The sequence below is a fragment of the Monodon monoceros genome, unplaced genomic scaffold (assembly GCF_005190385.1).
Source record: "Monodon monoceros isolate NGI ecotype Baffin Bay Population unplaced genomic scaffold, NGI_Narwhal_1 Super_Scaffold_13, whole genome shotgun sequence".
Taxonomy (NCBI): Eukaryota; Metazoa; Chordata; class Mammalia; order Artiodactyla; family Monodontidae; genus Monodon; species Monodon monoceros.
The window spans coordinates 71,536,234-71,550,132 of NW_021703769.1; the positions used below are offsets into that span (position 1 = coordinate 71,536,234).

The 13,899-nt window shown below is 38.8% G+C and overlaps 1 protein-coding gene across 3 annotated transcripts in view; it reads left to right on the forward strand.

Moving 5' to 3' along the window:
* The window catches only part of ZNF713 (zinc finger protein 713), a 28,396-nt gene extending 17,753 nt beyond the window's left edge, over window positions 1-10,643 (forward strand). For 2 of the 3 annotated variants that reach the window (XM_029222113.1, XM_029222112.1), the window contains 3 exons: window positions 3,012-3,138; window positions 3,466-3,558; window positions 7,343-10,643. In XM_029222113.1, the coding sequence (XP_029077946.1) occupies window positions 3,105-3,138; window positions 3,466-3,558; window positions 7,343-8,385 (1,170 nt within the window). In that variant the 5' untranslated portion in view covers window positions 3,012-3,104 and the 3' untranslated portion in view covers window positions 8,386-10,643. Of the gene's footprint in view, window positions 1-3,011; window positions 3,139-3,465; window positions 3,559-5,787; window positions 6,025-7,342 lie in introns of those variants that run through there. The other variant, XM_029222115.1, reaches the window with a different exon arrangement.
* The last annotated feature ends 3,256 nt before the right edge of the window (window positions 10,644-13,899 follow it).

Genomic DNA, 13,899 nt, shown 5'->3' on the forward strand with positions numbered 1-13,899 from the left:
GCTGAGCAACGGGAGAGGCCACAACAGTGAGAGGCCCGCGTACCGCAAAAAAAAAAAAAAGCATATAGGGACTTCCCTGGTTGCACAGTGGATAAACTCTGCACTCCCAATGCAGGGGGCCCAGGTTTGATCCCTGGTCAGGCAACTCGATCCCACATGTATGCTGCAACTAAGAGTTCATGTGCCACAACTAAGGAGCCCGTGAGCCACAACTAAGAAGCCCACCTGCTGCAACTAAGACCCGGCGAAAACAAATAAATATTTTAAAAATATGCATATAGATCTATTTGCTTGTTTGAGCAAAAAGAGACATTGGAAGGGTAAACTTGAGTCTAATGAGTTTGGTTACTTGTAGGGCTTATATGGGACTGGGGTGAAAAAGAGGGAATGGAGTGCAGTGGTATGGGAGGAGGGCTTAAAATTGAATACAAACAGAAACAATTGAACCAAACTTACTTCAAGTTACTGATATATCCACACTGGAAAGGAGTTAACTTTTGAACCTAATAGTTATTTATACTCTATATCCTCAGGCTAAAAGCAAAACAGTTCTAAACAGTGAGCTCTCATTTGTAGGCTTGTTTTACACTGAGGCATGTGTTAGCAATACTGAAACCACTTTCTTTACATTCTAGGATTGAGCAAATAAGCAAATTCACTGTGCATAATAGGAGCCAGGTTTCTCATGGTCAGAGAAGGGAATTACAGATATGAAAAGAGAGGAGGATGGAATGAACCTTGCCATGTTGGATTAGAATTAGAGGCGTCAGTGTGGACTCATGGGTTTTAATACATATAACTAAATACAGAATTGGGTATGGAGTTGTGTGTGTATACATACATCATTATGTATATTCCTCTCTTTCCCAGGTGTGACCCCTGAGAGGGCCTAGAAGCAGTAATACTCCAGTAGCATTGGACACATCTAGTGCCCAGATATTGGTGTCCAAGTGCCATTCTCCATTAAAAGGAACCAGACATAGCCACTCAGTATTTGACCAACAGAGCAGAACATGACAGACTGTGACCCTGTAGATCTTCTAATGGGAAGCAGAGCTGCTCAGTATTTGACCATTAGAAGGAATCAGGGATCCTTTGAGAAATGGCTGATTCCAGGTTTGGAGCAGGAAAAGCACAACATGAGCCTTGAAAGAACATCTTTCTATCCCAAAAAGTAAAGTACTCAAAGAATGATAGGTACATTTCAAAAGAACAAAGAAGCCAGTTTGAAGGGGCTGCTTCTGGTTAAATCTAGGACCATCTGAGCATTTTTAAAATAGTGATAGTAAATTATTATAACTTATAGAATAAAATAAGTAAGTAAATCCACCTCATATAAATTAATGAATAAATAGGAAGGGAAACGTCTTCAGCACAGTAGAAAGCCACCTAATAATGTACAAAGAGTGTTGGCATTAGAAAAGCACCATGAAAATTACAGTTGGTTCAGGCAAGAATTATCAGTGAAAGCCAAAATGAGTGGGTGAAAGTTTGAGGAGGAACAAAGTATCTCCCCCACAAGAAACTTAGTAATTACAGGATTCAGTAGTAATCTTCCAAGGGAAATTACTGGTAGGTAACTACCTTAACCAAATTATCAAAGTTAACATTGCCAGTAATGGAACTAGTCAACAATGCGTACAATTCACTGAGAAGAACCCAGCATCGCTCCTGAACTATTCCTGCCATAAATGCATAGTGTGAATCTACTCATGATGAGACATTAGACAAGCCCAAATTGAGGTTTATTCTACAAAATAACTAGCCTGTGTTTTCAAAATGTCAGTGTTAGGAAATACAAAGAAGGGCTGGGGAACTGTTGCAGATTCAAGGAGACAAAAGATACAAGACAATCAAAAATCTTGATTTTTGTTATAAAGGACATTATTAGGACATTTAGTAAAATCTGAATAAGTATATAGCTTAGACAACAGCACTGTAACGATGTTAATTTACTGATTTTGATCATCCTGTTGTTACGTAAGATAATTCCTTGTATTTAGGAAATAAATACATTTTTTAGGGGTAAAGGGGCATCACCTCTGCAACTTACTCTTTTTTTTTTAATAGATTTATTTATTTTTATTTATTTATTTTTGGCCGCGTTGGGTCTTCGTTTCTGCTCGCAGGCTTTCTCTAGTTGCCGCGAGCGGGGGCTACTCTTCGTTGCGGTGCGCCGGCTTCTCATTGGGTGGCTTCTCTTGTTGTGGAGCACGGGCTCTAGGAGCACGGGCTTTAGTAGTTGTGGCACGCAGGCTCAGTAGTTGTGGCTCACGGGCTCTAGAGCGCAGGCTCAGTTAGTTGTGGCGCACGGGCTTAGTTGCTCCACAGCATGTGGGATCTTCCCAGACTAGGGCTCAAACCCGTGTCCCCTGCATTGGCAGGCGGATTCTTAACCACTGCGCCACCAGGGAAGTCCCTCTGCAACTTACTCTTAAACAGTCCAGGAAAATTATAGAAAGAAAAAGGGAGAGGATGGGCTTTTTCTTTTACTGATCCCAACATGCATCACGTGCCTTCTATTCTCAACCTATTTGCCCTTGTTGCCTTTTTTTTTTTCTTTTAAAACACACTGGAATATTCTCTCTCCTCTTCTGTCTAAAGCTTAAAAATCTGTTAAGGTTGTACACATGATCCACCAACTTGATACCTACTTTCACTATTTCAACATATCCTGAATTCTTTCAATTCTGAAATCTTAATAGCATGAATTTTCCATGTAGCTTTTTAATTGTTTAGATGATATGAGAGAGTTTCCTCTGCAGCAGGTTGTAAAAAGCCTAAAAGCAAGCATTATTTCATGCATGTTTTTAAACCTGTCTTGAAAGATGATAGAAGATAGAATTGTTGCTTCCAAAATTTTGACCTGGATTACTCAGAGCCCTGAAGACTTTCAGCACAACTCTTTAGACATCCTAACCTTTGTCTACTGCAGCACCTTTGCCTCTTCCCCTAAGGGCCCCTGTAAAAAAAAGTTTTCTCTCTGAGCAAGGATGTACTTGGTGTTTCAGGAATCACTGACATTCCAGGATGTGGCTGTGGAATTCACCAGAGAGGAGTGGGACCAGCTATACCCTGCTCAGAAGAACCTCTACCGAGACGTGATGCTGGAAAACTACAGGAACCTGGTTGCACTGGGTAAGGATGGTATCCCTGTAAGACTGGAACTCATTCTACATGGGTTTCTTTCCTTTAGTAGTGAAAACCTTCGAAGCTTTTGTGTATATAGTTCAGGCCAGGATGGAAGAATGCTAATCAGTTTTGGAGACAGAGACCTCTGTTTTTTGCTTTCTTCTCAGGTAAAAGGTCCTGATTTTGAGATGGGTAGCTTTAGTTTGCTGCCTCTGAAGCCTCCCCTTTCCAAATCCGGAGGCCCTAAAGATTAAACAGGTCGGAAATGAGTTCTGAGAGAGATTTTTGTTCCCAGTATAAAATTCTAAGATACACATTTTTTCCCATGAATAGGGCATCAACTTTATAAGCCAGAGGTGATCACTCAGTTGGAGCAGGAGGAGCAGTGGATGATGGAGAGAGACAGCCCACCAGACAGTCATCCAGGTGAGAAGCAAGCATTTGGGTGTTTGCACCTCAGTGAAGGAAAATAGTCGCTTTTGAAATACTTAACTGAGTGTGTTACAAACATCTGCCTCCGGAATTTAAAGAGGCATGCTTCTTAAAAATTCAGTTCATATTTGACATTTTTCCAAAGTGGAAATGACTCTCTTACTTTTTTTCTGATTAAACAGATAATATATACTTATTATTTAAAAAACTTACACAACACAAATTTATTTTGAAGGTGTTAGTTTGGATGTCCATAAATACCTTGATGTTGCAAATCTCCATGACGCATTTTCTTTCTCTCTTTATTCATACATCCTCTCGGTATTCTTTAAATCTTTTTCTTCTCCATATCAAAAATCCTCTGCCATTTTTATCCATTTTTCGTTCTTTTTTTTTTCTTTTTATTATCAAACACGTTAAACTTGTCTAAAACCCATAGCCTCAGTTCTAATTCTCTAGCTCACTTTTGTGATGTGACAAAGGTGTACTACCGGTGTTACTAAAATTGTTTTCTTGGAGATTACCACTGACTTCCTTCCAGTCAAATCCAGTGACTAAAAAACCACAGTTATTGTCTCCTATGATTGTGTTGCATTTAACTGTGCTGACTTGACTTTCTTGAAAGTACACTCTGGCTTGTGATACACACCATTCTTGCTTCTTCTGGCCTCTCCCCTGTCTCTCTACCTGCTCCTTTAAATACCCTCTCTCCCTCCTTATTCTTCTAAAGGCATATATTCTTATGGACTTGGTGTTCACTCTGTAGTATCGTGCTTTTAAGTGGCCTTTCTATGTTCATTTTCCCATTTCTACATTTCTAGCGTCAGTATTTCACCCACATTCTCTTCCCAGATTTTAGATTATATTTGTGTTTATGAATGTCATGCTATCATCTTTTTTTTTTTGGCTTCATTGGATCTTCGTTGCTGCGCACGGGCTTTCTCTAGTTGCAGTGAGCGGGGGCTACTCTTCGTTGCGGTGCGCGGGCTTCTCATTGCGGTGGCTTCTCTTGTTGTGGAGCACGGGCTCTAGGCACGTGGGCTTCAGTAGTTGAGGTGCACGGGCTCAGTAGTTGTGGCTCGCAGGCTCTAGAGCACAGGCTTCTGTAGTTGTGGTGCATGGGTTTAGTTGCTCCATGGCATGTGGGATCTTCCCGGACCAGGGCTCGAACCTGTGTCCCCTGCATTGGCAGGCGGATTCTTAACCACTGCGCCACCAGGGAAGCCCCTGTATAATGCTTGATGAGGGTGTTCATCCTTAGCAGTGCCCACCCTCCTCTTAAGGGCAGTTGCAGTCATGTCTACTAACATAGGGGCTCGGGTTAGGTGAGGAGCTGGAGCAAAGAGACTAGAGTTTGTTTTTCAAAACTGCTTTAAAGCCCAAGATAATCATTGTCTCCATCTGGAGTCTAGACCCTGTCCCCTGGCGTCTTGCTGGGTGGCAACCCTTTGGTTGAAGATCTGATGTGCCTTGAGGGTGTCTACCATGGGGGAGCAGTGCCTGTACATTTCATGCACTATCACTCCTCCTGGTATGTTGATCAGGCTGCCCTGTTTCCAGGGATAAATGAAAGTTCTGGAAGATAGGCCTTAGGCAGTGAATGCCCTGAAATCTACTCCTAGGCTGTAGGAGCCTAGAGCACCACACTTACCTGTGGTTCCAGGAGCCAGGTCAGCAGCCTGTGGATTTTGATGCTAAGAGAATAGAAAAGACAGTGTTCTGAGCTCCAGCCAATTATTCCAACCGTTTTAGAGCCAAAGTCCCTGAGCAGACAAAAGCATTTTATCTGAAAATAAAGTGGTCCAGTTGATAATTCAGTTGAAATGATAAACTGGTTTAAAATAAATCTTTTAAATCACATTTTTTCCACATATAATTTAATTCTTGACCAGAGTAAGTTTATTTTCTGACTTGGACTTTTTTTTCTTTTTAAAATTTCTATTGCATGTTCAGCCAACTAACTCTTCATGTTGTGCTATTTGTGATAAGAATAAGCCCGAAGTAACCTAAATGTGAATTGACTTTGGCACATCCATAAAATTGGATATTTTACAGTCCTTTAAAAATTATGTAGAAATGTATTTGATGACATGGAAGTGTGTTCATGATATGCAATAATGTAAGAAAGCAAATAAAAAACAGTATTATGGTATAATTCTATTTTATTTTCCCAGGACAGTTGCTGGCATAATTATTTATTAATGTTGCCTCTTTTGCTGTCAGGTGTCCTTGATCATAAGTATATGTGCCAGCTTCAAGGGGACCACTCGTACAGCTTTGTATATACCTCCCCTGCGGGTAGAAGACCAGGACTAGTGCATGATTCACGTCTGAGAAAGCTAAAGCAGTACAAGGCCTGAGAACAGCTGACTCTGACTAAGGAAATGGCTTTGATGGGTGAGCCAGGAGAAGCTGCTGAGTTAGGATCAGTCTGCGCTACCCAAGTTTTGTTGGGACAAGGTATTATGAGTGTTTTTCATGAGTCAGCCAACATGATCTCATCCAATAGGGTTCATTCATGCCCCAAGGCTGGTCCCAAGGGATTACCCAAAATAGAAATATATCTATCCTAGATCATGGAAATGACTGGAGAGAGAGGGGTCTAGCTAGAACCTTCCAAGAGTCATAAAAGTTCCCAAAAGTGAGTCTGTTTTAAACATCCACCAAGCTGAGAATGTGAAGCTACTGTACAAAAACTGGCCTATCTCTTGATCTCTCTTCCCTCCACACAGCTGCTACCCTCCAACTCTTGTTAGAAGGGAATTAAACAAGAGTTAGTGAGTGAAGGAAGAGGTGTATAGGGAAATAGTTAAGGGGAGAAAGAAGCAGAGTAGAAGCAGGGAAAAGACTAGCAGGGAAGGAGTAGAGGGGGGGAGAGGCAGGGAGAGAGAAGGAGGAATATTGACTCTGTAACAGCCCAAGGAAGGGGAGAGGGATTAATTTTGAAGTTTTGAATACTATACATGACTGAACGCTTTAATTACTGAATAGAGACTGTGTTTGCAACTTAATGTAAGAGTAGGAGTATCTGTTACCTAATAATTAAAGGAAGAGCATGGGTCCTGTCCAAATCTTCATACAGAAGCAGAGGAAAAATACCGCCACTAAATAAAGTTTAAAGAAGCAGTGGGAGACTGAAATGAAATTTTGTTTTTACCACAATCTATGTGTCATGCTTGTTCAAAATATGGTTACATTTATATTTATGTGAATGTAGGAGAAATCTGGCAAGAGAGGCTCCAAACTTAAGAATGATTACATTTAGGGGGTGGAATTCTTACTTTGTACATTGGATATGTTACTATAAGCAAGTATTAGTTTTATCATTTTAAACAAAAGATTAAAAATCAGAAGACATACTTTTAAAATAAACCAGTAGTTGATATTATAATAGAATAATCCACAGGTGAGATTTAGAAGGTCTTGGACTTGGACCTGTCTTCTGTAAGTAGTCTTTTCTCTGTCTCCCACCTCTGAACACAGACCTTACCCTGATATTTCTTATTCTCCTTTCCATTTCCTTTCGACTATGTATGCTCCTGATTGATCTCTTCTTTTTATGATTACCACACATATTTTAAAATTTCCACCTGCTCACTGCTTCTTGTCACCCTTCTGTAGTCTTTCCCCTGTTACATGGCCATATTTCAAAACTTTTAATGCCACATTTGCCTTGTCTGCATTACTGTCAGTTTCATTTGGTAATTCACTATGCAATAATTTCTTCTACAAAACAGAGAATACTGAAAAGTGTTTTTATGTTCTGAATTTCTTTTAGATGGGGAGAATAGTCCAGAAATAAAAAAATCAAACCAGAATATTTCTGATGAAAATAAAACCTGTGACATGCTAATGGAGAGATTAACAGGAGACAGTTTCTGGTACTCCATCTTAGGTGGACTCTGGGATTTTGATTACCGGTTAGAATCTAACCAAGAAAACCAGCAGAGACATTTAGGACAACTGTCTTTCACCCACAAAAAGATCACACAGGAGAGAAGCCTTGAATGTAATAGATTTGGGGAAAACTATAATCTGAACTCAAACCTTGTTATGCATCAGAGAATTCCTTCAATTAAAATACCCGTTAATTCTGACACACAAGGAAATAGCACCAAGCATAATTCAGACTTCACCTACTATCAGGGAAACTATGTAAGAGAGAATCCTTATGAATATAATGAGTGTGGAAAAATCTTCAATCAACATATTCTTCTTACTACTCATATTCATACTGAGGGGAAACCCAGTGAATGTGGGAAGGCCTTCAGCCAAAACTCGTCTCTTACTCAACCTCAGATAGTACTCACAGGAGAGAAGCCCTATAAGTGTGATGAATGTGGGAAAAGATTCAGCCAGAGGATACATCTTATTCAACATCAGAGAATTCACACAGGAGAAAAACCTTTTATATGCAATGAATGTGGGAAAGCCTTCCGTCAACATTCATCCTTTACTCAACATCTGAGAATTCATACTGGAGAGAAGCCCTATAAATGTAATCAGTGTGGTAAAGCCTTTAGCCGTATCACATCCCTTACGGAACATCATAGACTTCATACTGGAGAGAAACCTTATGAGTGTAGTTTTTGTGGAAAAGCCTTCAGCCAAAGGACACATCTTAATCAGCATGAGAGAACTCATACAGGAGAGAAACCCTATAAATGTAATGAATGTGAAAAAGCCTTCAGCCAGAGTGCACACCTTAATCAACATAGGAAAATCCATACTCGGAAGAAATTATGTGAATATAATAAATGTGAGAAAACCTTAAGCCACAGTCCTTCACTTACTCCTCAGCACATAACTCAGAATTTTTAACTTTGCCCTGGCGGGGGTGGGGGTGGGGTAAGGGACTCATATGAATATATAAATGTTGGAAAATTTTGGTCAGACCTTTTCATCCCATGCAATATCATATTATTCATAGTGGGGAGAAAGGTTATAGATAAACTTTTAATGTGTGGAAGCCAAATAAATTTAGACCTTAAACTAGTAGCATATTATATTCCCAGGAGAGGTTATAAATAGTGAAAGTAATTTATTTTATAAACAAGATTATATGAGGAGTCATGTTCTAAAACTTTTCTTAATGACCAGAAATCCTGTAGGCAATAACCTATGATTATTCCCCTGTGAGTTTTATAGCATAAAGTTTTTAAATTATATAAACATTGATTAATCAAGGCAATGATATAGTATAACCAGTCACATAAACTTGAAATAAACAGAAAAGAGCAATATTTCTTAAACTTCAGTCATTTGTACGCATCCTTTACAGATTTTACCATATTCAGTGTTTACTTAATATTTTCCTTTAAAGGGACTCAGAATTTTTAGCCTTGTCCTAGGAAATATTATTTATGGAAATTGTGAGTTCTGTATGCTAATTATATTCTAATTTCCATCAAAATAAATATATAACTTTGAAATTATCCATTGGTGTACCACCTAAGTCTTCTGACCATTTTTTGAGAAGCCATGTGAGAGGATATGGCAGTATTATGTTATTTTTTAGGAATCCTTGCATTATTTTCATCAAACAGGTCCTAGGATCTTTAAGAAGAGTCTTGGAGGAGACTGAGGGTCATATTGATGAACTTTGAAAAGTGATTCAGAGAAGTCTACTTTTCTATCCTGTTATTCTAGTTTTAAAGTTCCCTGTAGCAAACATAGATTTTTGAACTAAAATTGTCATTTCTGTTATTATTGCAGATTTGAATAGAGAGGAGGTTTTATTTTATAATGACAGGGGCTTTATAAGAATCCCTACACCTCCCTGCACCACTGTGGAAGACGGAAGTAGGGTACCGTAACAGAGGATGAGTGGTGGTGCCACACTGAGGCTAAGAACCAGGGAAGAGCCTTACTGGCTTATATAAACAACTAAGGAAGTGTTACTAATTGGCTTATTAATTCATTTTATTTATTGAAATATATTTATATACCACCTTTTTCCAAAAAGAATTTAAGGTGTTTTAATTTGATTTTTATGATTACTGCCTTGTTTGACAGAAATCACTTTTTGACATTACAAAGCATCGTAAATATAAACTGTCACAAGCCATGAATAGCTGCAACTAGGAGGCTGCTTCTGTTTCTTGGCTTTCTGTTTTTCTCTCGGTCTTCCCAGGCACGGCTGAAGAAGCCATGAGGCTAAGTAAGAATGCAGTCCCCTTGCTTTCTCACCTTCCTTCTAACATATCTCCTAGCTCAAGACTTGCCATTTTTTTTTTTCCCTGTGAAGGACTAGATATCATAGGCCTTAAGTGAAAGCTGGAATGATTTAAATTTTTTTAAAACTTAAAACACTAAAAACCAAGAAAGTAATGAAATGAATTCATTTCACCATGGAAGTTAAACTTTTCAAAGTACATTTATGTCCCATGCATCAGTGGATGAAATAGTTAATAAAACCCCAAGTTACTGTAGTCATGGAGGATTTCTAATAATATTTTGTGTTCAAATATCTGTGAAATGGAGATCCATTGTCAAGACAGATAAGTTCTGGAAGTGTCTTTTCACCAAAAGGATCTACATTGAACATTTATTTACCCTAAGGAGGCAGAGTATGGAGCACTCAGGTTTCAGGAAAAGAGAGTGAGCCAAGGCAAAGTCTCAGATAGCAGAGGTATGTATGAAAAGAATTAATGGTTAATTACAATTGGTGAAGCCTTTGATCAAAGTTTAATTTTGCAACTGGAGGGGGGAAAAAAGCTGAATAATCCACAAAGAGTGCTAAGGGCTTCAATACAAGGCAGTGTATCTCAGCACAGGGGAAGAAGGAGAGCAGTGTGGGATTTTTCAGGAGAGGATCAGCAGAATTTGGACAGTTTCAGAAAAGAGGAGTCGGGACTGAAGAAGACCAGTTGGCCATGGATTTTCAGCAATTCTTCATAAATAGGAATTATAAAATTAGAAGCCTATTATATATCCTTAGGGTCATAAATGATTATGCTTATGTTAACTGTACAGTAAACTATGTCATTCTGGTGTGAATTCATTCTCATGTCCTTTGTTGTCTTCAACATGTTCCAAGTTACGTGAATCCTAAGTATATTTATTACATCAAAATTCAAGGAAGCCACAGGAGTAGTACTCATTCAGAAACCTGTTGTTATGATTTATTTCTGTCTAGGAGGGCAAGATATTACCCTTTTACATATATTAATTCATTTGGTCCATCCAACCAGGTGTTGTTGCCTTTCTTTTATGAAAAGAGATACTTCAGCTTAGACATAATAATAAGTGATTTATTATTCAGGGTTTCTTGGACTGAAATGTCACTAGAACATGGATCATGTTACTCCTAATCCAGTGGATACAAACAGTGCCTGGAACAGTGTTTTATAGCACTCTGAAAACATTTGATAACTATATTAAAATTAATAAAATGAGAGATTGCTGCTCAACACAAAAATTCATATGACTCTTTCTCTGAACCTCAGAGTAGAAAAGGATTACCATGTTGATAGATTCTCTTATGTCCAAAGGGCTTATGGGTTGGAGAAAAATACTCATCTGGATTTTGATTAATGTTCAATTTATTAATTTAAGGAAACAACTGACATTCTTTAAGCAGCCAACATTCCTCTAATTATTCATAGATGTGCAAATAATAAAAACTTAAGAATTTCTAAAGTTAGATATCCCTACTCTTTTAAACACTGATCAGATTTAAACACATGTAAACATTTCATTAAAATCACAAACCTAGGGCTTTCCTGGTGACACAGTGGTTAAGAATCTGCCTGCCAATGCAGGGGACACGGGTTCGAGCCCTGGTCCGGGAAGATCCCACACGCTGCAGAGCAACTAAGCCTGTGCACCACAACTACTGAGCCTGCACTCTAGAGCCCGTGAGCCACAACTACTGAACCTGCGTGCCACAACTACTGAGGCCCACGTGCCTAGAGCCTGTGCTCTATGACAAGAGAAGCCACTGCAATGAGAAGCCTGTGCACCGCAACAAAGAGTAGCCCCTGCTCACCACAACTAGAGAAAGCCCACGCGCAGCAGTGAAGACCCAACACAGCCAAAAATAAATAAATTTTTTTTTAATTTCAAATTTTATTAAGTGCCTTAAACACATTAAGAAACAGGTAAGAGGTACCCAGATTATAAAAATAATTATACTGAAACTAGTTATAAAAATGTTAACTCTGGGCTTCCCTGGTGGCGCAGTGGTTAAGAATCCGCCTGCCAGTGCAAGGGACACAGGTTCGAGCCCTGGTCCAGGAAGATCCCAAATGCCGTGGAGCAACTAAGCCTGTGCTCCACAACTACTGAGCCTGCACTCTAGAGCCCGTGAGCCACAACTACTGAAGCCCACATGCCTAGCGCCCATGCTCCGCAACAAGAGATGCCACCACAATGAGAAGCCCGCGCACCACAACAAAGAGTAGCCCCCACTCGCCACAACTAGAGAAAGCCCGCGTGCAGCAGTGAAGACCCAACACAGCCAAAAATAATAAATAAGATAAATTTATAAAAAAATAAAGTTAACTCCATGGACTTGATGTTTTTATCCTTATTTGGATATTTTCCCAGGGTTCCAGTTTTCATATGTTCCTAGGTTTACGTTTTTCTACCAGGTACTATTTGTATACCTTCCTCAGATTTTAGTAATCTTATTCAACCCAAAATAAGAATAATACTGTAACAGACAAATTAAGTTGAAATGTATGAGTTAGCAACTGTCTGATCTTTAGTTAGGTCATCCATAAAACCTAGTTGCACAGACCAAATATTCTTTGGTCTCGTTTTATAACAAAATATCACTTGTTATGTCATGGGACATTTTAAGACCCTACTTTTATATAGATTGTAAATTTTTGACACTTGAACTTTCCCATAACCATCTGGCCCATTGGCCTGTCATTATGGTATGGTGATCTCGCTGGCTAGCATTATTTAAAGCTTTTATGTGCATCATTAGGATAATTAATGAGGCTATCCAGCTCCTTCTGGAAGAATGCAAGTTTTGTTGTCAGTTTTCGTCTATAGAACATTTGGCTACTTCATCATTTTGCAACATACTGCAACCAACTTTCTGCTTGTTTACTGTATATGACCATTAGAGGTGATTAACTGTTGAACCATCTTTCTACTTGGTCTGAGTGACTGTCTGGTTCTTCCTATTTCTTGATATGGTTCAACATTTTCCAGGATTATCTGGCTTGCCCAACACCCCTTTGTTTCTTCTTAACTGATTAAACGAACAAATACATATATACACATACATGCATGTATATATACATATATATGTACATATGCACATACTTAGCAAGAAATATATATATTACTTTTTAAGATCAGTATTGAATTATACATACCATGTTACAATCATCCTTTTATGACTGTTATAACACACGACTTGAGCATCAGTATGAACACTTGGCCTCTTACATAACAAGCAGTTCCAATTAACCATTTTTTTAAATGCTCAAATTGTGAGAACTTGGCCAGTGGAAGCTGCATTAAGCTAGCTTCTTTTAACTCTTAGCACTTTATCTGTTATCTGTAAACACGTTCTCATTTTTGGAAGTAAGGTGGTCCAAACCCATTCCAAAATTTTCACTGCTCCAAGATGTGAGTATACTGTCTTTTTTTTTGGCCGCACTCAGCATGTGGGATACCAGTTCCCCAGCCAAGGATCGAACCTGCACCCCATGCAGTGGAAGCGTGGACTCTTAACCACTAGACTGCTGGGCAACTCCCAAGATGTGAGAATAGATTCCTCCTCCACCTCCTGCCCAAAGAGTTTTAGATTCTTCTAGCACAGAGTAGTAGAAAAGACCAAAATCTGGGCACTAGGGATGTCCGTGACCATTGAGAGTGAGCAAAAGTCCTGCTGCTACTACAGCCACTGCTATCAGGACACTTTTTAGACTTTATAGAAAACCTTCAAAATTCCACCAAAAGCTGTTAGAACTAATAAATGAATTCAGTAAAGTTTCAGGATACAAGATTAATATACAGAAATCATTGCATTTCTATACACTAATAATGATCTATCAGAAAGAGAAATCAAGAAAATAATCCCATTTACAATCACATCAAAAAGAATAAAATACATAGGGAATAAATTTAACCAAGGAAGTTAAATACCTATACTCTGAAAACTATAAGATACTCATAAGATACTCATGAAGGAAAGTGAAGATGTTACAGATAAATGGAAAGATGCCCCGTGTTCATGAATTGGAAGAATTCATATTGTTAAAACGTCCATACTACCTGCAGAAAACTATAAGAAGACACAGATGAAAGAAATTAAAGTTGATACAAATAGATGGAGAGATATACCATGTTCTTGGATTGGAAGAATCAACA